This window comes from Aphelocoma coerulescens, chromosome 1, assembly GCF_041296385.1.
Source record: "Aphelocoma coerulescens isolate FSJ_1873_10779 chromosome 1, UR_Acoe_1.0, whole genome shotgun sequence".
Classification (NCBI taxonomy): Eukaryota; Metazoa; Chordata; class Aves; order Passeriformes; family Corvidae; genus Aphelocoma; species Aphelocoma coerulescens.
The window spans coordinates 99887780-99911049 of record NC_091013.1 but is presented as its reverse complement, the minus strand read 5'-3'; the positions used below and the strand labels follow the sequence as shown (position 1 = coordinate 99911049).

The 23270-nt window shown below is 41.8% G+C and overlaps 1 protein-coding gene across 6 annotated transcripts in view; it reads right to left on the bottom strand.

Annotated features, from left to right (window-relative positions):
• Nucleotides 1-621: 621 nt before the first annotated feature.
• CFAP91 (cilia and flagella associated protein 91) overlaps nt 622-23270 on the bottom strand; it is a 31156-nt gene continuing 8507 nt past the window's right edge. For 3 of the 6 annotated variants that reach the window (XM_069021049.1, XM_069021039.1, XM_069021059.1), the window contains exons 6-18: nt 22970-23151; nt 22081-22258; nt 21577-21734; nt 21152-21334; nt 20840-20982; nt 14623-14739; nt 11540-11611; nt 9916-10062; nt 7248-7469; nt 5815-5963; nt 4519-4610; nt 1085-1300; nt 623-1010 (exon numbers count right to left, since the gene is read on the bottom strand). In XM_069021049.1, the coding sequence (XP_068877150.1) occupies nt 1086-1300; nt 4519-4610; nt 5815-5963; nt 7248-7469; nt 9916-10062; nt 11540-11611; nt 14623-14739; nt 20840-20982; nt 21152-21334; nt 21577-21734; nt 22081-22258; nt 22970-23151 (1858 nt within the window). In that variant the 3' untranslated portion in view covers nt 623-1010; nt 1085. Of the gene's footprint in view, nt 1011-1084; nt 1301-4518; nt 4611-5814; nt 5964-7247; nt 7470-9915; nt 10063-11539; nt 11612-14622; nt 14740-20839; nt 20983-21151; nt 21335-21576; nt 21735-22080; nt 22259-22969; nt 23152-23270 lie in introns of all 6 variants that reach the window. The other 3 variants (XM_069021067.1, XM_069021077.1, XM_069021085.1) reach the window with 3 other exon arrangements.

Here is a 23270-nt window from a genome sequence, read left to right as displayed (position 1 = left end):
GCTGTGTAAGCTGTAGCCATCAATGAATGAGCATTTTGGGTGTGGTGGTGTGGCTGCGCCTGCCCTCCTGAAACGTGGTGCTTGGTGTAAATGTCCCTTTATGTGCTAAGGCCACAGCCCTCGGTGATTCTGACACGTGAGTGCTGGAGAGCTGAGCAAGCCTTGAGCTCTGTGACAGATGCACTGCGCCTGTCTGAACCCGCTGCTTCCCGACATCCGGAGCTGGAGCACCCCCGTGCCTGTAAACACTGCAAAGCCAGCACACGGCAAAGCCAGCACACGGCAAAGCCAGCATCCTTTCTGTGTAGCCCCTGGAGCTGGAGAGCCAGAGTGACTAACACTGTTCCAACAAAAATAAGGTTCTTTCCAGAACAGTTCTTTGCAGTGATAAAAAGCAAGAAGCGGTCAGTCCGAAGAGTAACATTTCTGGAAAATACATCAGCCCCACCATGCCTGTGTCATCCTGCTATCACCTACATTTGTGCCACACTCTGCCTGGTTGTCAGAAACCACTCTGCTGAGGCCAGGGCACCTTTTCTTTGTCCAAGGACTAGTGATGTGAAAAGATGATGCAAAATCTGACTCTTTTTATTCAACTCCAGTGCTTTATTAATAGCAGTGCTAATGCAGGAAGCCACTCAGCCTTACACCACTAAGGAAATCAGTGGGACACGCTTGTCTGTGGATGGTCTCCACTCAAAATTTCCCACTTATGGAGTATTTTTTTCATTTAAGGTTATTGATGCAAAGAAACACCACCAAAAGCCCAGGTGCAGATTTTTATTGGTCTGTGCCAGGAAAACAAACAAGGAATGCTAACACTGCTTTCTCACTCAAGCTTCTCTAAATAATCAGAAGAGAAAAATTAGCTAATGAAGTCCAAAGCAAGTTGGGGAGGGAGTGGAGGGAGCTGCTACACCAAAATGTATGCAGAATGGTTCCAGGACAACAGTGCTGGCAGGCAGCAGCAGGGACAGCCCAAGGGAGAGAGGTTTTCCATTCAGGGTGCCCTGAAAAAGTAAACATAATGTACTTCCCTCTCCTTCACCATGCTCTCAAATCACAGAGGGGAAGGGAAACTCACCTCACTCATCTTCTGTCTCTGTGGGATCCTTGTGGAATCCTTGTCCAAGTTCATGTGCAGCTGTGGCAGGGTGAGTGCTGTCAGCTGCACTGGGTCCAGCAGCTGTCCCGCTCGGACCTGCGCTGGCTGTCCCAGCCAGATCAGCTAGAATCCTCTCTGTGCCCCCGTGGATGATCCGATGAGCAGCGTAGAGGTGTTTTCTTTGGGACTGCCTCACTGTGCATAAAAAGAGGTAAGGCTTTTACTTGGAAATGTACAGCAAAGTGTTCTCTGTAGGGAAGATGGGAGGAATAGCTTTTAGCAATCCTGCAGCTGTGGAAAAGTCTATCTCAGGAAAAAAACCCCATGCCCTTCTAACTTTGGCTGAAAGCGTTCTACTGCCACCTAATAGCAGCAACCAACTTTGCATTTCATTTTAAAGACTGGCCCCTGCAGTGGGAAGCACAGCCAAAGTGTCTTCCTTTCCAGCTTTGGGAACAACTGCCCAGGATATATTATCAAGCTTTAAAATAACTTCTCCTTCCGTGCCTGTTACTGCAGCAAGCCTCTGGAAGAAGCCAGCTGAAATCTTCCATCTCCTGTGCCAGGATTTGACCTGCACTGAGAAACCCTTACTGAGTTCAAAGTAAGACTCAGAGCCACTATTGATACACAAAGACACCTGCCTACCTTATCTCCTCCCCTCAGCTACTGCAGGATTGCCTCCTTTCATCCAAAGTCATTTGTATGTATTTCCAACCCACCTCCTGGGAAATAATTACCCAAACCTAAGTGTTCACCCCACAGCTCTCTTTATTGCTCTTCACTATTCTTTGTTCCCCCTTTCCTTCTTTGTTTCAATCACGGGGATTGAAATAATCTGTGCCTTATGGAGGGTGTGAGAAACGTTGCAGGAACAAGTGGTGGCTCTCATCCTGTCACTTCCCTGCAGAAGTCAAGACTTACTTTGGTCTGTTTAAAGGCTGTGCTGCACTCAAACTGTGAATCTGAAGCACTGGTGTCCTGCATGCTGGCACACAGTTCTGCTGCCCCTGTCTCAGTCACTCAGCGTTACCAAACCACCCTGTTTATGTTTATCCATCTCCCAGGTCCACTGTGTCAGCAACGAATGCAACTGGATCTCACTTGCTTTTGAAAAGCTGACCTTCACCAGTCAGCTCTCATTCCCAGGAGAGGTTTCTCTACCCAAGGCATTTTGGCTTCAATCGTGTTTGCATCAACTGCATCAACTATACTGGGAATACTCCCCTGGAACTGTGCAGTCCCTTTCTCCATCCACAGTGAATTCCATCTAAAGGACGGCGTGCTGAAATTGGTGAGTGACTGTCCTTTTCCAAATGAGGTTTTTTGTATCAGCTCAGTGACTTCCACTGAGGCAGGGTTCAGAATTGAGGTGCAGAGGTCTTTCAGGGTGACCCAATATTGGATAATCCCTGCTTTTATGCATCAAAATGCAACAAAATGAGGAGAAAAAAAATCCCAAACTAGGTAATGGCAAAACAGAGGTGTTTAAGGAGAAGCTAAAGTGTAGGCAAAGACTGAACTTGCAGGCCCTCAAATCTTTGTTCTACAAATGGATTTGCTCCTCTGACAGACCAGATAACTGTGCTCTTAGATCACTTCCTGATAGTTTCAAGGAAGGTGAATGCTCAAGCATGGGCCAGGTTGCTGAAACACAGTTTCACAATGAGTAATTTGGCTCACTATAGGGAAAGCTTTAAAAGCCACCACAGAAATGCAATACACTAATGTGTTTATGAGATCTAATGCCATTCTTTGATACTACTTCCTTTGGATTTCCATGGAATAGTTACTGATTCTGCTTCCCTGAGAGTAGCATTGTGCAGGAGGTTTACAGCAGGGTGTGTTCATCAAAGCGTAAATCTGGTAGAATTCAAGTGCCTTAAGTGAATGGAGCCCCCTCACCCCATGCAGCAATAGCAGAAGAGAGTAGATGCCAGGTCTCCTCCTGACATTTGATTTCTGCTGTCACAGGAATATTGTGACAAATTTCTCCTGATCACGTTTGAAGGAGCTCCCTTACTTAATTGCCTACTGCTCTACTTCACCATTATCCACTTTAATTTTTAAAAGCTCTGTTTTCCAGGAAAACTCACTGTAGCTATCACAGATTCTGAAGATTTTTTTCTTCTGTTGTTTGGGAGTGCTTTTGAGGTGCTTTCTTCATTAGCTGCTGTTGCATTTAAGCCCAGTACATATTTAGACCCTTGATGTATGTCCTTGGTATGTCCAGAATCCTGAGCCATCTCCAGGTCTTCTTTCTGTTCTCCTTTCTGAGACAGGCTAACCTGTCACTGTGTCAGTGCCTGAGCTGCAGGCTTCACTGACTACAATTACATCACCTGCTCTGGAAGGCTGGCAGAAGCAGTGCTGGAGTGAAGGGAGCTGATTTAAGCTTATGCAGAACTGCCAGCTGCAGAACACGTACTGTTGTTGTGGCAAACACACAAGCCAGGAAGAAGAAAGTTTGCACAATTCAGAGACCACAAAATTCATACTCAGGGTTTGTGTTTTCATTCACACAGCAATAAAAGAGGCAATGAACTAAGTGCCTTTGTTCTCAAGGCAGAGAAGTGCACTGCGGCAAGGACCCCTTCAAGCTCTATTGTGATGCAATTGCTTTAATTAGGTCATATTCACCTTCTGTGGGTGATTCTTTAGTCACGGTCTTCCACCTGTGCTGGTCGGTGGAAACATCCCAGTTAGGAACAGCCATTTATTCATGACATTACTTAATGCAATACACAGATTTCCAGTGTCTTCCCCTCTGTATTTTGACAGATGCCATTCCATTTTTGTAAAATAGAAACATCCTTTACAACTGCAAGATTACCTCCTTACACCATGATTCCACTACAGCCAACCTTAAAACTTGATCTTTACCTCTTGCTCTCAACCAGCTGGGGAGGAGAGGAAAGCATAGGAAAGTGTATAACCTTCCTTCCATATATTACATATATTGAAGTAATTTGCTTGTTAAAGTCTTCTACAGTTTTAGAATTGCCATATAATAACACAATTCACAGCGGTGCTACTTAAAGAATTTAACCAGTTTGTTTTTGAATGTGCAATGGGCTGCTTCTTTTCATGCAGTTATATTGTTGCAGATACACCAAATTTATCATAGAAAACCAGGTTGGAAGGGACCTCAAGGATTATTTGATCCAGCCTTTCTTGGAAAAAGCACAGACCAGATCTTACAGCAGGCCTGAATTTCGGTCATCATTTAAAAAGACTAAAACTCATGAGAAACTGGTGAAAAAGGGTGAAAGAGCTTAACTTTCTACCTGCAGATAGCAAAAAAGGAGTTTTAGGGAACTGAGAGAACTCTTGGCTACATCATTCCTTTCAGGAAGCTAGAATATGGAGAGTGAACCACTTCACAAAGTAAATAAAGTTACTGGACTCCTTACCTCTTTCTCTCATAGAGCTTTTCTCAGCTTCTGGGATCAGGAAATTATAAACCAGCTCTGCTACAATCTCTTCTGACTGTAGGCGAGTTCGACTACAGGACAGATGCACAGTGGTGTTAGTATTGTCATTTTCTCTCCAGACCACCTCTGCAAGAACAGGTCTCCCTTGTAAATATCCTCACTCTTTCCAAGGGAGTGTATTGCCATGGCAGTAGTTGTCAGCTGGGTCTCTCTTTATCCTACAAGTAGGTGACAGTGTGACTATTCTCCTTTGCACTGCCAATGTGTTCAATAGTGCATTGGAAAGCAGGAAGAGGATCACCCTACATTCCTTATCCTCAAAGGTATTTAGAAGCTCAGTTCCCTCTGATGACAAACTGAGTTAGACACACAGATATTGCTGAGGATTTGTGTCTTTGTCAATTTAGTCTTTGGCCTATTGCTGAGTTTGCTAAATTCTTCCCTTTTGTGACTCCACACTTGGCTGGCCCCCATGCTCTTTTCCATGCCAGTGTTTGGTGGGTTCCCAGTTGGCCCAGGGGCTGCATGCATTATCTACGCTCCATTCTCCCCAAGGATTCCAACATTCTGCTTGTATTCATCTAGATACAAAATACACAGCTGCTGCACCATAGGAGAGTCACTGTGTCATTGGGATTTTTATGGCTCCATTCCAAAAAAAGGGCATAGAAACTGAACTGGGGGTTTGGCAGGTCCTAAAAAGTATTCGCTGCTGATGCCCCAGCCAAACACAAGACTGTGGTATTCTCAACAACTTACTTTACTCAAAGTGCCTTGTCAGGCAGCCATCAATATGAGTGACCTCCATGGAAATTGGCAGTTCCTTAAAGAACAGCCACCCCAGAATGAAAGGCTGCTGTATAGCTGTATCTTTTAGGATCTCTTTCAAATGGATTTTCTGTAGTAGTGTAAATAAATGAAAAGATCAGTATGAATGGGTATTGCTTTAGGCAGTTCCCAGATTCACTTAAAGCTCAGTCACAGCCTCACACTGGTGTGGAGAAATCTAAAAAGGGTGATTCACAGATCACACAAGTGATTTGCAAAGGGAACCTGGCACATGCTGTAGGGAAATAAGGCTTTGATGGATTTATATGTGTGTAGCAGGTAGGAACAGTGTGGTTCCCATACAGCAGCCACAGTAATGAAGCAGCCATGAGCAGCATTGCTCTGCCCTTCCCATGTCTTGGATGATGCACACAGCCACAGATGCACATGGTCAGGCAGGTTCTAAACTGCTGTGAACAGCCCCCCACGTGCAGTTTAATAACCTACCGACTTTCCATTTCGTAAGCGATGTCATTGATTTCTAGAGCCCTTTTCTGAACCTCTTCCCTGGCTTGCTCTTCAGCTGTCCTCTCCATGCTACTCAGGATAATATCTTCCAAGTAGGTGTCAATAGTTCTGTGCTGAACATTCACCACCTAGAACAAAACACCAAGACATTGTTCCTCTGCCTATTGCTGTGCCAGGAGAATAGTAGAAGATTTCCAGAGAAGCATGAACAACAGATTTTCACAACACTCTTTGTTTCAGGCAGGCCAACCTGAGATTTGTTTTCAGAGATGCTTTCTGTAAAAATTTATTTTCTAGTTATTCTTTCTGAGAACTGATTGAACAGAAACAAGTGCAGAAAAGAATCAGGGGTGGAAGAAAACCTATTCACAGATCCAATTCTGGTGCAGCAGGTTAGTCCTGTGAATGCAATGGCAGTTGCTCCCTCAGTTCTCACGGTTCCCTGAGCAACAATTACCAAGTAATAATCATGGGTATTGACTTCAGTAAATAAATCAGTTTTCATTCAAGCAAACCCTGAAGGAAAAGGTTCCATCAACCCTGAAGGAAAAGGTTCCATCAGGCCAGTCAAAAGCCATGGTAAAATTATTGGTTTCCTTATAATGGTTGTAGAGCAGAGATTCTAGAAACGGGTGTTTTCTTTCTGCTAATCTGAAGGGCATAAGCTTATGGCATCTTGACCTGACCTGCTTACCACTCAGAAATATAGAAAATATAAGAGGAGAAGCTAAAATTAAAAAAAAAACAAAACCAAAACATGATGCCAGACCCTTTTGGTATTAACCACCTCCCACAAAGTTTGGAAATTATTGGTTTAGTCAATTAGGCTCCACTCATGCCTTTCAACGGGGAGAAATATGCTTCATGAAGTCAAGAGCTAGGAAATAGGACTAGAGAATAGTTATGGAATATGGTTATTCAGTAATTTTTTCCTTGATTTCAAGGTTATTTTATCCATTATCATTACTTCAAAATAAATTTTGTACCTCTTGTTATTTGCAGTCCACTTGGGTGGGGTGGGGGAGGCAAAATCTTTCCTTGCTTAAAGGCATCCTTCCTGGGAAAGCACCTAATAGTTCTGCTGGGCAGACCATGTGCTGCCAAAACATTATCCCTAAAGATGATCTAGGTACATCTGTTCTCCATAGGTGTTTGTTGTAGAAATTTAGAAACCTACACCCATTCATGACAGGCCTAACAAGACTGTCTGTAGGGGTATTCAGATCATCCTTAGTTTAATGGGCATGACTGTCTCAGGAAGGAATCACGCTCTCTTCACTACGCTTAGCCCCTAGTTTTAAAACTAGCCATCACCACAGTCAGAGCTGAAGTAGCTCCCATCCATCTGGACCTTCCCACAAGGAGGCAGCTCCTACAAACTGCCTGTAGTCCCACCAGTCTCCCTCTCTTGCCTGTCTGAAAATCTCATCTTCCTCCTCCCGCCGGCTCTCTTCCAGCTGACGATGGCCGCTCTCCTCTGCCTCCCGCATCCGTCTCTGCCTCTCAGCCAGCATGACCAAGGCATGGATCTTCCGTTCTTCTTGCAGCCTCACCAGCTCTTTGGACAGAAAATCCAGCATGTTCGCCAGTGTCCTTCCTTCTACCGTGGCCAAGTCTCTTTCCAGGGATGACAGCTTTTAAAAGAAAAATGCAAAGAATTTGTGTTACAAACCCCAAGAATGTTGTACTTAGTCCCAGGACTACCACAGGCATGTGAGACAGTGCTGCAGCATCCACTCAGACCAGCCATGGGACAATCCCAGGAGTTTGGCATTCTTCATGTGTTACCATGCCCTGACTGGTTTCTGCACAGTGCAGCCATGAGTACCTGTAGTTTTAGGCATTGAACCTAAAATTGTACAACTGTGCTAACTGCTGACAAATTCAAATTGGCAGTCATTATATTAAGTTTGCAGAAGTGCAAATGAGACCTCAAAATTCCGGGTAACGCAAAATCAGAGTCTGTGACAGAGCTGAGACCAGATTCCAGGTGTTCAGCATTACTGTGCCACTCACTCCTTGTTCCAAGCACATCGTGTTTTATGGGTTGGATAGGTGTGATTGCACTACAGAAAGGGACAAGACCTATGGGGAGTTCATTATCTCCAGCACAGACTCTGAAGCCACAGGCCTTGGCAGGAGGGAATGGCTGGAACTGGCTGGGATGCTGTGTTCTGTGGAAATGAACAGGCAATTACAGAATAGACCTAAACATAAAAGTTGAAGTGGAGCTGAAATATCCCAGACAAGTAATAATAAATCAGTTTTCTTATACAGCTGTTCCATTTGCCCAGGCAGTGTTTCAAAGAAAGTGGGATTGTCAGTGCTGCACATATCTAGAAATGACAGCACTTAGCCCAGAGGTGGTTCAGACAGAAGATGGTGATGCAGGAACTGCACCACCCCACAGGGAGGGATAACAGTGCTCCTTCCTCTTCATTGCCCCAGGTGCTGTATATAAAACTGGTGTGAAATGGAGGAAAATAACTCAGGAACAGTCTTGTCTTAGATTTTTGCTATATATGAGTTTGAAGTTCTCAACTCCTCATCTCTGACTGTTTTATGTGGAGTTTCTATCCCCTTTTGGCAAAAGAACTTCTTTTATACTGAAATGGTCGAAAGCCTGAAAAAACCTGTAACCACCAAAACCTATAGAACTGAGAGTCATCACTGACTTTCTGAAATAGCCACACACATAGAAAACTACTGCATATGCATTTCAGAGAGTTCTGAAGTTCAAATTGTTTGAAAACCTGAGCCTTGGACTCTGAACCTTCAGAGACAGTAAAAAACAAAAGTGCGAGCAGAGGAGGCCAATACCACCAGAGGGGGATAGTGGCTCTCCCAAAAGGAAATTCTGAGATCAGAGGTCAACATCTTTACCATTTGCTCTCTCTCCTTCTCTGTGAAAGTCATTAATGGTATTTGAACTGCTTTCTCCTTCGCTCTCACCTGGGCTTCCAGAAGAAAAGGAGCACTGCAAGTTTCTAATGTCTAAGGCTTTTATTTTTCTCTTAATTCCTCAGCAGAAAAATTCTGTATTCCTGCATTCCACACCTGGGCTTCCTGTGCATGAGGGAGTATCTGGAAATGCTAAATGGTAAATGATAAAACACAGTGACCTGGTTCAATTTTTACTGAGATCTAAGGGGAAATTTTGTTGCTGCCCAAGCAGCAGGAAACAGTGGTCTGGCTTCATCTCCACCAGGTAAACTGACCAGTGGATGCTGTTACTGTAATATGGAAGCTGCAGAATTGCCTCACAGCTGGTCACTGGAAAAACAGCAGACGAGTAAAAACTACAAGAAAACTTGCAGGAATGTGATAGATATTGTATTCTCTGAAATGTAGTGAACTCTGGACGAAATTTCTTCATGCTCCATTCCAGACCAGCATCTACCATTTTATTCACTTTGCTCTGGAAGGTTGTGGCACTGTAAGGAAAAAAATTTCTTTGCTCTGCATAACAGTGGCAGGTACCTCAATGTGTCACGATTGCTAAGGTCCTAGAAGTCTTGAGCCCAGCAGCATTTACAAAGTAAGTTGGCTTTGGCTTCCTTTGTGAGGTTTTATGCATGAGGAGGAGCCTGAGAGGGTGCCAAGCTAGAAAAGGGACAGGGAAATGACAGAGCAGTAAAAAACACTCAGTAAAACATCTGACAGATGTGAGTGACAAGCATGTATTGTGATGCCAGGTCATAGTAGCAGTCAAATGGATTGAAATGTGGGAAAACTGAGGGTCATCTGACACTGCAGTTTGTTCAAAGCCCTGTAAATATAAATAAGTGCTCTGTCTGCAAACAAAGCAAACACAGCCTGCATAGCAGCTGTGGTCAGGGTGCCTCAGTCTGTTTTTGAGATTCCCCAGAGCCTCCAGAGCAGTGAGAGAGCAATTTTAGCCCCTCAGGCATTCAGTGCTTGGCCTGCGCTAGGAGAGCTTTATTGTTATTGGGGTGCCTTCTGTGCTGTGGATAATAGAAAACATAAAAAATTAAATGTGAGAGTGTTGTGGCACTGCAAGCACAGAGTGCCTGGTCAGGACAGAGCTGTGAATCAACCTTGCCATCTATGCAAGCAAACCTGGCGCATTTGTGAGTCCTGCTGTCGCTGTAAAGACAGTGTCATTTGCTTCTCTGCCTTCAAGAGCAGCTGTCCATCCTCCTGGAGCGCGTGAGTGCTGCGCAGCTCCCGGATCAGATCCAGGCGCTTCTCCTTCCCTTCAAACATCTTTAAAATAAAGGCAAACCACTGAGCATATTAAATGGAGAACATAGAGCAACATGGTTTTGCCAGCAGAGCACACCCTTTTTCTCCAAGTTGCAAGGTCAGCTGCTACCAAGACCTAGTTCTCTGTAACAAATTTGTGGTTGCATTTAGGCAAACACTACAGCTGTCAGGTAAATCTTGCCGAAACCCTTCTGCATAGAAGATGAAAATTGAGACCTTCTGCTGTGGAGTACAGATAATCCCTTGCTACTTTTTTTTTTTTTTTTTTACCCAGAACTCAACAACTGGAATGTGGACCAACACCACCAATGTCAAGTGAAAGGGGTAATAGTCTTCTGCATACCCTGTTACATCAGCCTCAGTGTCAAAGCTGCACAGTGTTTCAACACCTCTTGTTGTCTGACCTTCATCTTGAGGGAGCCCAGCAACAGCCCAAAGCCATAAATTGGTGGGGAGGTTGCTGGAGCTGCTGCATCCCTGTTACGGGATTATGTGGCCCAGCCCACCCTGATACTGTTTTATTTTCAGTCCCACTCTCTTTCAACAGGACTTCCAAGAGCAACAAAAGATCACTCAACCCTGCTCAGGCCATTCTCTAACTTGAGTCATATATTTCTGATCCAGCAGTAGCTGGAAGAAGATTTCTACAATGGTGGGACATTTCATGCTCTGAAAGTCAACAGTCTTTTAGTGGCCTCAAACATCCTTCTCACAGATCATTACAAAACTGGAGAAGACTCAGAAGTCTATATTCCACCTCAAGCTACTTCCACAGTATTGTATTGTTTGCTAAAGCTCAGAGTCCTGCACGAGAACACTTCAGAACATTAAAGAGTAACGAGAGAGAGAGTATTAACTGCACTCTCTGTGGACATGAAAACAAACCTTCTGGACTGATCTTATCACAAGTGACAGACTTGCTTAATACAAAGCCCACAAGGCATGGCTACTCAATCAATTTTTAGTTACACCCCCTTCTGCACCCCTGAAAGCAGAATGATGGGCCCTGCACATCATGGTGGTAAGCTTCAGCTGCTCCTCATCTGGGGTCCAGCTCACCACCAGAGGAAACCAGAAAGAGGGTATGAAACACAAGCTGCCCTGCTGGGGTGTGGGAGGTTTCTTGTGCCTGGGATCTTGGCATAATCATGGCAAAATGTACTCATGGTCCAGATCTAGTCTAAAATCTGCCATTTGAGTAATTCTGCTATGAAGCATCTAATTAAACAGCTGAGTGCAGGGGATGGCAAGAACAGGGGGTCAGTCACAGATGTGTTGGAACCTAGAGGTTCCTGCAAGAAATTTGAGCTGGAGAGCAGACTTCAGCTTTGAAGGACTCCAAAAACACATGGGAGGATAAGCTGCAGAAGCCTCACTACCCCTATTAATGATGTAGAAGAAAGATTGCTAACACCCTTTGTAATAAGTCATTCCCACCATCATTCTGAAGACTGACATAAACAAAGAGACAGAATACCATGTTCTGAAGAGCCCTGCCTCGGAGCAACTTCTGCAGACAGATCACTGCCAAGTCTATTTCCTCTTCCTCCTGCCAAAACACAACAAATATCCACACAGTAATTATTATTTCTTTGGAGACTGGGATTTCTGTAGTTTATCTGTCTAACTGTTAAACAGTCTAACTCACATCTTGTCTTTTCTTGGTTGTTTCTGAACACTATTCTTCTAATTTCTGGGGAAAGGAAGACAAGTCAGAGTAACATGTACTTCCATGTTTTACAAGGGATGGGGAAGAAAGGTCGTATAATTGGATGTTATTTGAGATTTTAGAGGGTCTTTAGAGGTGAGAACCTAATGATAAGGAGATGTTGATGGAGAAAATTATTGTATGCATTATAAGTACTATTTGTAGCTTGACTGAATCTAAGTTTGCAAAATGAACATCAGCTACATTAATTTAACAGGTCAAGACACTAAGGGTATAGAACATGTCCAAGACAGCTGTTAACCATAAAAAAGGGTTTTAAATTAAAAGGGAACACATACAAATTTTCTTTTGATATGTATTTGAGTGGTGATCTTTATCAGAGTAACTCAGTAAATTTAAGACTCACAAAGTGATAATTTGGAAGTAAAATTAACTACAGTCTATTGTGATTTTTCTCTTTGAGAGACAGAGACAGAGAACTTTACTGGCCTAGCATTGTGTGATTGATGCCAACTTGGAAGAATGACGGAGCATGGTGGGAAAGGGAAGATGATCACAGAGGTAGAAAAAAAGGGCTTATTTTAAATAGAGGAAGTAGACAAAGCACAGACGGCAGCATTTTTTCTAGGTGAGGGGTCTTCTAGTTTAGAGTTGACAACAGGAAAAGAAAAAAGTCCACTGGGTGCCTGAGAAAGATAAAAAGAAATCTGAAAATTGGCAGCAAGGTCTTTTTAATAAAGAACCTGTGAGGTCTGCACTGACATGTGGTATTTAAGAAGTGCCGGAAAAACAGGGAAGAGTGTGGGATGAGAGAAGGTGTGTGGGCTTGAATCTTAGTTATCTGTTTTTTCTTAGGTGTTGAAGATTGAGTTTTCCAAATGCAAAAGGAAGCATTCCTGCCTTTCCAAACCAGCCCTCAGAGGAGCAAAGCAGAACTAGCGAGAGGACTTGTGATTTGGTATGTTCTTCTTCTCTGGAAAGAAGGGATGAATTTCCAGTCCTAGAGAGCTAAACTCTACCACATGACCTGGCTACATTGTGAAATCCCTTCAGGACAGTTTTGGAAATGGTGATGGCACACATACTGGTAAGCCAAAATGCTTGGTGTGATATTAACTAAGATTAGGTTTGAATTTTTATGAGAAACATTTTTCTGTACTTCTGTTTTTGAATGCTGCAAATGATGCCTTAGCAAGTGTAATCATCAGCTTGTCCGTCTGCCTGCTAAAGACCAGCAGGAAAGAATGAGGGGAGATGAAAAGCCTATCATGCATGCCCTGCAGAAAAAAAGAAAAATTAAGGATATAGAAGAATCTAGAAGATGGCTGCAAACTAGAGGAGGCTGGAAGAAAGTCATAAACTAATGAAGGAATTCAGAGATGCTCTGTGAACTTGTTGTGGCTATTAGAAATGGTCCATTAGAAATGACTGGGGGAGAGAAGCTGAGGTTACTTGCAGTAGTGCCTCCATTCTCTCCACTTTCTTCTGGCACAGTTTCTTTTCGACATCCTCAGCTCCAGTGGGAAGCACTTAGCAGTTGGTACTCGTATGGGTGTGTGGCAGGAAGAGAAGCATTAATAACAGAGAAGAGCCTTGTTTTCACTGCTCCTCATAGCCACCTGGCAGGAGAAACCTTACTTGGATTTGGCAAGGCAGGAGATGTTAGTGCTGCTCTTCAGTGGCTCAAGTGGCCTGATTTCACAGACGGAGCTTCACTGGAGAGCTCCATTTTTTATGTGTTCACACGTAAAGACTCTTGAAAATAACCCAAATGTTGACAGAATTCATGAGGGTGGAATTATATTGCATTGGAATTCTTAAAAAGACCCCAACTATAATCTGTAAACACACTCAAGAATGACTACAAGTGGTAGAAAAATTTTTCTGATTTCTTTACATGTTATCTCAAAGAACTTAAAAATCTGTCAAACTGATAAACCTAAGCAGTGTAAATCTACCACTGCAATACAGTATCTAATGCTCAGAAGTTGGTAAAGCTGTGGAAAGCCCTCCCCAAGGAGATAAGAAATTCTTGTTCCAGTCATCTTAAAATAGACTGTATAAAACATAGAATATCATACTGCACAAAGGAACACAGCAGCATGGATGATTTAATAAGACTTTCTCTCTTCCCTTTCATGGTTGTGTGCCTCTTAAATTCACAAGTTAAAATAGTAATTCTGTCTGTACATCATGAAAATGGTGTTAATAAGAAGACAAAACAGTCCACTGGGGCAATCAGCTCTTAAGTAAGTTACTTTAAGAAAGGAAAGGAAGTTGCAGCTCCCCTAAAAAGTAATTTTTTCTTACAACATATCACATCCCCCATGACACATCATTACTGCTATTTCAATCTCTGCAGGAGAATCATTATCTGTGAACTGGTGCATGCTTATCAAACACTGCATCCTGCATGATGACAAGAGCTTCACTCCAGAAAATTAATGAAGTGCATGCTCAGTGCTGAGCAGCCGAAGTCTCTCTGACTTGAGTAAATCTAAACTTAATTGCCTCACTGGATTATGATAGTGTTGTCAGATCAGAAGGCTAGAAGCTACTGAATAATAATGATAATAATAATGAAGATGATGATGCCTTTTTGTTCCCCAAGAACAAGGGAATAACGTCTACTAATTTATGTCTTTATAAAATAAAGTTTATTAAAGAATTTGGCCAACAGATACTGTAAATTATTTTCAAATCTTTGGCTGCTAGTACTCCTTATAGAGAGACTTAGAGAGTCTTAAGAAATAATATGGCTATTTTTAGCATGGATGCATACAAAAAAGATAAAAGCTCTCTTCTTTCATTCTCTGGGCATTCCTTTAACAGCTGTGTAGGAAACAATCAGAGATCAACAGGGAAAAATGTGCTAAAAGCAGCTCACTTACAGTTGATGGTTTTTCCAGTATTAGAGTGGGTGGCTTAGGAACAGGGGTTTCTACTTTTTCGAAGACAGGGGGAGGCTTCTTTGGCTCCTTGGCTTTATTCTTCTTCTCCAGTAGTGCCTGCAAAAGACATCCAATTTAATAAGAACATGGGTAGACAGAACAACGCAATAAAGCCAGTCCTCTAGATGCTGACTGCTGCTGACCACACTGCCTACAGGGAGCTGAAAGCTTTGCAGGCTTGTGGCTTCTATTTCTCACAGCACATCAACTGACAAACTGAGTATGGTCAGTAGATGAGGCTATTGGCTGGTCAGAATATATTGACGGGAATGTCAAAATCATATGTAAGGAGGAAACAGGAGTTATTTTACTGTATTTACTAACAAGTCATCAGCACTTGTGAGTCACCTAAAATTAATCTAAAATCGGTATGAACTTCATCTCTAATTCTCAAATAATTAATTTTCTAGGAATGCTGTAACTCTTTGTCTTTAACTATAGGTAATGCTTGTTACTGTGGGTTAGAAATGTTATGCAGTCAGGAGATTTTATGAAGGGGTCCCATGAAGAGTGTATTGTCACTGTTCTGTGGCCCTTCCTCATATTACTGCACAGGATTGAACCACAGCAAAATATGTTTTGGAACTCTGCTATGCTCATCTACAACTGCCCAGCAGCACCCACAGCAACTGTACAAGTGGACTGGGGGCAAAAGAGAAACTGTCTTGTACAAAAACTTCCTTCTACCAAGAAAATCCAAAAGCCCATTAAGTATGTGGTTTATCTTGCTCGCAGCTGTTTGGTGGCAGATGCCACACCTTGTCAGCAGCCTAGAGTGGAAGTGCCACCACAGCCTCAGCTCTTTCAAGACATTTTCAAACTGTTTAAAAAGCCCAAGTCCTGCCAATTTCCCACCACCAGCCCCTCAGAAGTAGATATTCAGATAAGCATTTCCAACTGCATGGCAAAGCTTGCCTGCTGTAGGCCATCACACTTTGGCTCACAAAGAAAGGGAAAGGAGTACATACATTTAAAGCTCCTTCAAAACTATAATCCTACTACTGTATGGGTTGGATCTTTAGTCTTTATTATTGAAAGATCATATTCCAGCAAGAGAAAGTGTGCCTTTTCCTTTTTTCACGCTCTCTCTTTCAAATGTTCAAATACAGTATTTCACCAGGGAGTGAAATCAAAAGAAAAACTTTAGAAAAAAGTTCAAGGCTGAATTTATCTCTCCAGTAACAGGGAACTGATGGCATCTGCACAGAATTTAATTGTGACATTAATGAAGTTTTGAAACTCCAGTAGTCATTGTATAAAAACCCTTCCTGCATGTAGGATCTGATCTTTCAGGACAGGATAATGAATTGCTCCAGAAAAGGAGAGAGGTTTCTAGGTGGAGGGGATAAAATCCTTTATTACTGAAAGCTTCTTAAATGGTCCACGTTAATAATGCAAGAATCAGAGCCTATAAACTGCTTTTAAGCCATGTGAAATGGTTATAGCTCAAAAATGTTGAGAGATTTTCTGACTGTGTTTTGTATGTGAAGACCTTAGAGCTCTCTAGCATGAAGATTATAACAGTGCTGGCTATGATTTATAAGGAGATTTGCATGGCAGGGCAAGGGAAGCAGAAAGAAAAAGCTGCTGTAGCTGTGACCCTTTTGAAAACAATGGCTACTATGTTTATTAGTATAATCTCGCATTCATAAGAATTTTTCTAATAAAACTGCGGCCTCCAAAAATGTTTCCTGCTAACCAGAATAACAAAATATAACCAGAATAACAACTTTTAAAGACAGAAAACTCTATGAGCAATTTGGATAAGAGGGAATCATTATTAGTGTAGATTTGTTGCAGTTCCTGGAAGTGGTTTTATGTTTTCATGTCAGCACTATCTAGTGCCTGCTTGGCTATCTTTACTGAGTAAAAAAAATGCTTACCATTTGCTTTCTCTAATCTGATGCTTTAAATTATTTTGAGAGTTTAACATAAGACAAGAAAAAGAAAATATAGGGGTTTTGCCTTATCTGGTTCTGTCTAACTTAACAAGTTCTGATTTTTGGAAATAGGGAAACCAGGGCTCAAGAATCACGACAAAAATACTTTATTTAAAAAGATAGAAGTGCTAAATTTCTGAGCAACATACACCAAATGTTACTACCTACATATCACACTTCAATTTTCCTGATACAGACTACATTCCTTTATTCAGGTAGTAGGTTCAGAGTCAAGGTAGGATCTGGCTGGATTGGACAGTGAAAGAACACAATTCATCTCCTTTCCATTCTCCTGGCAAATGCAGTGAAGAGCAAATGGCACTCATGCTTTTCACCACACACCTTAGCTTCTTAGCCAGCTTCTGAGAGAAGCAGAACTCTTGACAGGATGGGGGCTTAAGAAGCAACTCTCCATTCAAAGAAATCATTCAATCCATTCTTTAGACTCCTCCCCTATCTTCTCTGCGATCCTCTCCTTTCCACAAGACCCTAGCTATATTTGATTTTCATGTACAGCACAAAGTGTACAGTCATGGTCCTCTTTCTTCCTTTTTGCTCGTAAATGACAAAGGTGTGATTACAGAATTGCAGAATCAATGAGGTTGGAAAAGACCTCTAAGATCGAGTCCAACCTACGACCAAACACCACAATGGCAACTAGACCGTGGCACTGAGTTCCATGTCCAGTCTTTCCTTACACACCTCCAGGGACAGAGACTCCACCACCTCCCTGAGCAGCTCATTCCAAAATCTAATCACCTTTTCTGTGAAGTAATTCCCCCTAATTCCTATCTAAACCTCCCCTCGTAAATATGTCCTCTTGTTCTGTCACTGGTTGCCTGGGAGAAGAGGCCAACCTCCACCTGGCTACAGCCTCCTTTCAGGTAGGATCATTGAGGACAGACTGCCAACGTGCTTAGCAGTGCAGCATGGCTGCTGCATCTTGGCTGATCAAGACTGACATAAAAGCTCTCAGAGCCTGTCTGAGCATGAGCCAACTAAAGCTGTGTGGAGATCTGTTCTTGAAGAAATAACTACTTAAACAGGCTTTCCTATGCTTTGAAGTTGGCAGAGATGTTCTCCAGGGACATTCTTGGCCCCTCTACTTCTCTACCTCCTTCCAGCAACCAGATAAAGGAAAACAGACATGGAGAGACTTGCACTTAATGCTGAGGTGAGAAGTTTTTGGTTCTGACCTCATCTTGATCCAACACTTTGAAACTACCTGACACTTCACCCCACTTGAGTCACCAGAGCATAGAGGGTCTGCCTAAAGTCATGTATTGTTCTGCACTGGGATGTCTTCTACCACCTCCTCCATTCCTTGGTGTATTCACTTACCTAGTTGCATTTACTCCCTGCACTAGTTATTTGTATTGGTGTTATGTCCTTAATGCCTTGGATTTTCATACAAGACTGTCTATATAATGGTTCACTTACATTCCTTAAAGCATTGTTACCTGTGCTGGCTAGGAACTATCTTTCTTTGTCCTTTTACTGATCTGGCTTAAGATAAAGATTGCTGTTTTTACTGTAAATTTTGGGTGACTCCTGTTTCTGCCATGTTCTGGTATTTTAGAGAATTATTCAAAGACTACTGAGTGTACACGATACTTCTGCAAAAGGTTTCAGGATGGTCCTCAAAAAGTCTGCTTCTAAAATCACTTGGTTTTGGCTTAGTTTAATGTCTGAAAAAAGCAGCTCTCATTCTTAAGAAGACACAGATCCTTTTTGTAGTTACTTGGATTATTGCTTATCCCATCTAACAAGGTTTAAGTTTAGGAATACTGTCAATCTGGCAAACAAATAAGGAACATAATGAGAACTCATCCATCTTTCCTCATGTTTGGCCAGAGAAGCAAGCCTTGGAAACTTCCTTTATTAAAACAAATTACTAGTGAGGCCAAAATCTAGCATTCCTCCTATATTTATCACATGCTTCCACCAGATAATCCAGGGAAAATAAAAGAAACTCATTCTAGAGCGAGATCACTGTGTACTCTCTTGAATTTTCTAGAATTCCACTTTACTTCTAGGATTATGGGAGAGAATTTATAGATGAAGTAGGAGAGCACTAAAATAAAGCTTTTGAATAGAAAACTGGTCTGGCTATTCAGCAATAGGAATAAGGCAAAGCAACACAGTGCCCTTCTAAGATGCTCCCTAATTACCTGCTTTAAACTTCTTTTCTACTGTGTGTGCTGGGAGGTTGGTTGGCACAATTGGGACTGCTTACTCTAAGTGGCAGAGAGCTGTCCTCTCAGGGAGGATTCTCATAAACTCTGTTAATGCAAGTGCTCTGCACGCTTTACTGCTCTGGTTTTGACAGCTCCAGTAGTGTATGAGGTGGACCTGTCAGCAAGGCTCTGCTAAGCCAGAACATGCTATAGCCACCAAACTTCAGAAGCAAAGGCCTCTGATGGGAGAAGTGACTGGGAACAGCATCACTGAGCTCAAGAGCTAATTAGGGCAGTCATTTCTTGATTCTTTGAACAGAAAGTTTGTTTAAATCTAGTGGCTGAGGCAGTCTGGGTGTTTCACAGTGTCAGTACTTTCTGCTTGTCTGGACCAACCAGTCTGGTGTCTATTTCTGTATATCTAAAAGCAGCGGTTAAATTTTGCATAATGGATTTATTTCATCATTTTTGCCTGCAAAAGGAAATAGTTTGTGATTTTAAAAGAATACACATTTTGGCTTTTTGTGGTGGAGAAATGAGTATTACTTATGTTAGCCTCTCAGTTACAAATCTATGCAGACCAAGTGATCTACACTGATTTAAGAAAGAAAATGTGCAGAATTGTCTGCATTTGTTCTGCATTCCATCCTCCTTTGTCCACCAGTTTTTCTTTGAAGAGACATTATTGTGTGAGCAGCCAGCATTCGCCTGCTCACACTTCTCTGTGGCTACAGTTTGGACACTTCACCACAGTCTTTCATACCATGAGAAGTATTTTAGACAAACAGAATACAATTGCTGTAATTGGAATTCAGCTCCAAAAGCTTGGACTAACATTCTGCTGACAATGAGAACCATGCTGTGATGCACATTACACAATCACTCCTTGAATTTTATGCAAACCCACCCAAACTGAAACCCCTTCACTACTTCTGTGTCTTTAAAACTAGGAGTTTTGTCCTTACTCTTGAACAATTCCTGTAGCACTCAAGATTTTTTTTTAAAATTTTCTTTCTGGAGAATAATGAGATGCAGTATTTCATCTTTTACAAGATCCAGCAGAATTTAAATTTGAGATAATATGATTGATTTTTCACAGCAAGATTTCAATTTAAAATTCAGCAGGTTAATGTCTGCTTTGAAACTATTATTAAATTACACCAAATCAAAAGAGCTATACATACATACATAAATATGCATATATATAATATATATAAATATAAGTGCAACTTGCCAAGCTTTACAAATGAGAGTCACTATTTTCCAAGGATACAGCAGCCAGCCAAGAATACTCCTGATTTTACATGAAGGTAACCCTCAACAGCATCACAAGAAGTGTACTTAAAAGTAAATGTAATTTACAAATATTGTGATTGCAGATGCAAATGAGGCACTTCTTTCCTTGGTGGTTAACTGCATCTATGGACACCTCATCTGCATGAACAGTTGTGACAAATTAAGATATGCAAAATGCTATTAGCATGTTTGCAAATCAGATGCTGCTCTTAGGGAACAACAGTGATCTGCATCCATCATCGTGACCTGATTTTATGAGTGGGGTCATTTTAATCATGCTTTGCTGCAGATGTTTTTACAGTATGTACTTAAAATGTACTTTTTCAAAAATGTACAAAATAATTAGAATATGAATCCAAATTTGCTTTCTTTTATTACTGGAAGCTTGACAGTGTATCCAGTAGTGCATTATAAAATGGAGAAATGAGAAGGAGAAAAAGGTGAGAATTTCAAATTAACATTATATGTTCCAATACAAATATCTGATCTGTAGGAAGACAGAAGCAGCTGTGCTTGTTTTCTATAGGATTGGAGCAGAACCAGGAGTGAGAGTACTGATGGGCTGAATATCAAAGCAGTACTGGTCCAGCCTACATGCCTGCAGTCTGCATGTTTTTTCCTTCAAGTTGTTTTACAGAGTAAGAATTTATCACAAGGAATTGGGAAGTAAGCTTCTTCCCAACTGCAGTTGTGAGCAGTTCAAATCTAAGAGGAACTGACATGCTGCTGGATGCAGCTTCATACCTGGTGAACTTGTGCCAGGACTGCATCTAGCCTTCCTGACTTTTTAATATAGCCAGTCTTAGTGATAGTGCATTTAGGTTTTGGAGCTTTAATCTTGAGCTGGGAGACAGAATCCGGTACAGATTTGTCCAGTTCACACAATCCTAAGATTAGAATACAAAGAAAGATTATAATACACACAAGGATTACAATACATACAAGGATTTTAATACAAACAGTGATTAAGTAGTGGAGGGATGGGGAGAGAAACTTGAATTTTGGTAATATCTCAAGTAACTATCTCCCACAACTAAGTCTTCCAAAATGCCTTACCTGCAAAGGTGTTAAGATAGAAGTTTTTTACCACACAGTAGTCAGAATTGTTGTCTGGAAAAAAACCAATTCGAGACAAAGGAGCATATGTTTGTGATGAAAAGTCATTATACTCTTTGATGATATCTCGTCTCTCCAGCTTTCCCATCAAATTCTTGCTCTTAGCTATCAGTTTCCTGAGCACTGAAAAGGAAATACAAATGTGAGAAGGTTCATACAAATAGTTCTATAAAAGCTGTATCTTTGTAAATTTACAAGAGCTTTTGCTAGATAAAATACAAATGTGACAGACCAAATGCTGGCCATGCATATCAACATTGTGGATGCAACCTGCTTCATTTTGAACAGACTGTAACCTTATGACAACAGAAATGGTTTGTCTGAAAACCATCTCATATCCCTGTCTCCCTGTCTTTCAGACCTACTCAATGCACAGTCACACTGAATCTTTCTTATTTTCTCCTCTTTAGCCTTCTGATGATTTTGCCACTGGTTGTGCAAGCGCATGGCATCCACCTCATTCTGATTCTCCTCTCGCCTCTGCAGCAGCTTCTTAAAGACTTCCAGTTGGACCTTCTGCAACCTGCAGGGCAAGAAAAGGTCAGATAGTATTGAGTGTACTCTGCAGCGTTCTGTGCACTGCTGTCACCATCAAATCCTACATACCAATGGACTACTTTACAGATAGTTCGTATTGCATATCTCTTATTCAATCTTTCATTTTAAAAAGGGAGTTAAGCACTGGTAAAAAGTATTGTGGTAGCAGACCCGCAGATTACATTTAAGAAAAACGCTCCTTCCCAAAACCAGGATATTTTCACAGAAATAGAAGGCTTGTTGTTCCCTTCAGCCAATCCCTTAAACCTTCTTGCTCCTCCTCTATTCAGCCAATAATTAAAAGAAATAAAAGAGTATAACTGGACTCCTACTTATCTATTTCCTCTTCTCTATAAGCCCACTCCTTCCTTTCCATAGCCTCCATCATCTTCAACCTCTTTGCGATGTTTGAGGGACTGTCCATGGGTGGAAGAGCTGCTTCCCAAGCACGTTTTTCCCGGATGCGGTCAATAATCTCTATCTCGGCTTGTCCTGCTGGCAGCCCCCGACCTTACAGGGACAAGAAGCATTAGCTCTTTAGGAGATTGGCAAATCCCACAAATAGCCACCAGCAAAATGTATGAGAGGGCTGGATGGACACAGGCCCGTGTGTTAAACACAAGCAGAACTGTCAAAAGTCAGAAGAAAATACTTCTAAGGCCAGTGAAATTCTGCAGTATGAGGCATGGTTGGACCTGCAGTTGTTATAGTTCAGTGGACATCAACACTGGCACTTCATTCTTCTACTGCAGGCTACAAAGGAAGAAAAGCTTTTCTAAGAAGATACTTTCTGCTAATGAGCACTTTCTTTGGCATGTGCAGTGTCCATCACCATTGCAGGTGAGACACTGGGAGATGAGGACCACAGGTATATTCCAGGGCAGCAGTCTTTATACTGTTTTTTTTTCAAACAATGTTCAGCTCAGAGCAGCTGAAGAACAGTGGGTAAATGGAAAAACTGCTCCTAGTTCATATTTGTAAAACATGAGCTTTTTATATTGAATGATCTTCAAAACTCTTCATTAAATGCCCCAGAACAGCACCATTAAGTAGGCAAATATCATACTTATTTTAGAAACAGATGAAATAATTGCACCAAGTGCACACAACAAAGGACTGCCAAAGCTGGCAACAAACTTGAAACCTGACATTGAAAAACAAAGAACCTCCTGCTAAAGTCGTGACAGGATTATTATAATTTATCTTAATTTCACAACTCACCCCAAGTGAGTGTAGCAAGTGTCAGAATTTCAGGGACTGAGCCACTGTGAACTATATATTCAGGGGAATAGGGATCTGTCTGTGCTTCACCATCCCTGTAATCTGTCTGTGTCCCCAGAGTTCGGAACATGAGGCCAAAGACCTGGCTGTCTTCTGCAGCTGGCTGGACATCTGGCTCTGTCCTAAAAAGAGGTGCAAAATGGAGGAACATTGGTCACATTCATTAAAAAAAAAACCCAAGCAAACAAACCAGAAACACATCAGTCAAAGGTGGGAGACTTAAATGTGTTTTGACTTATCT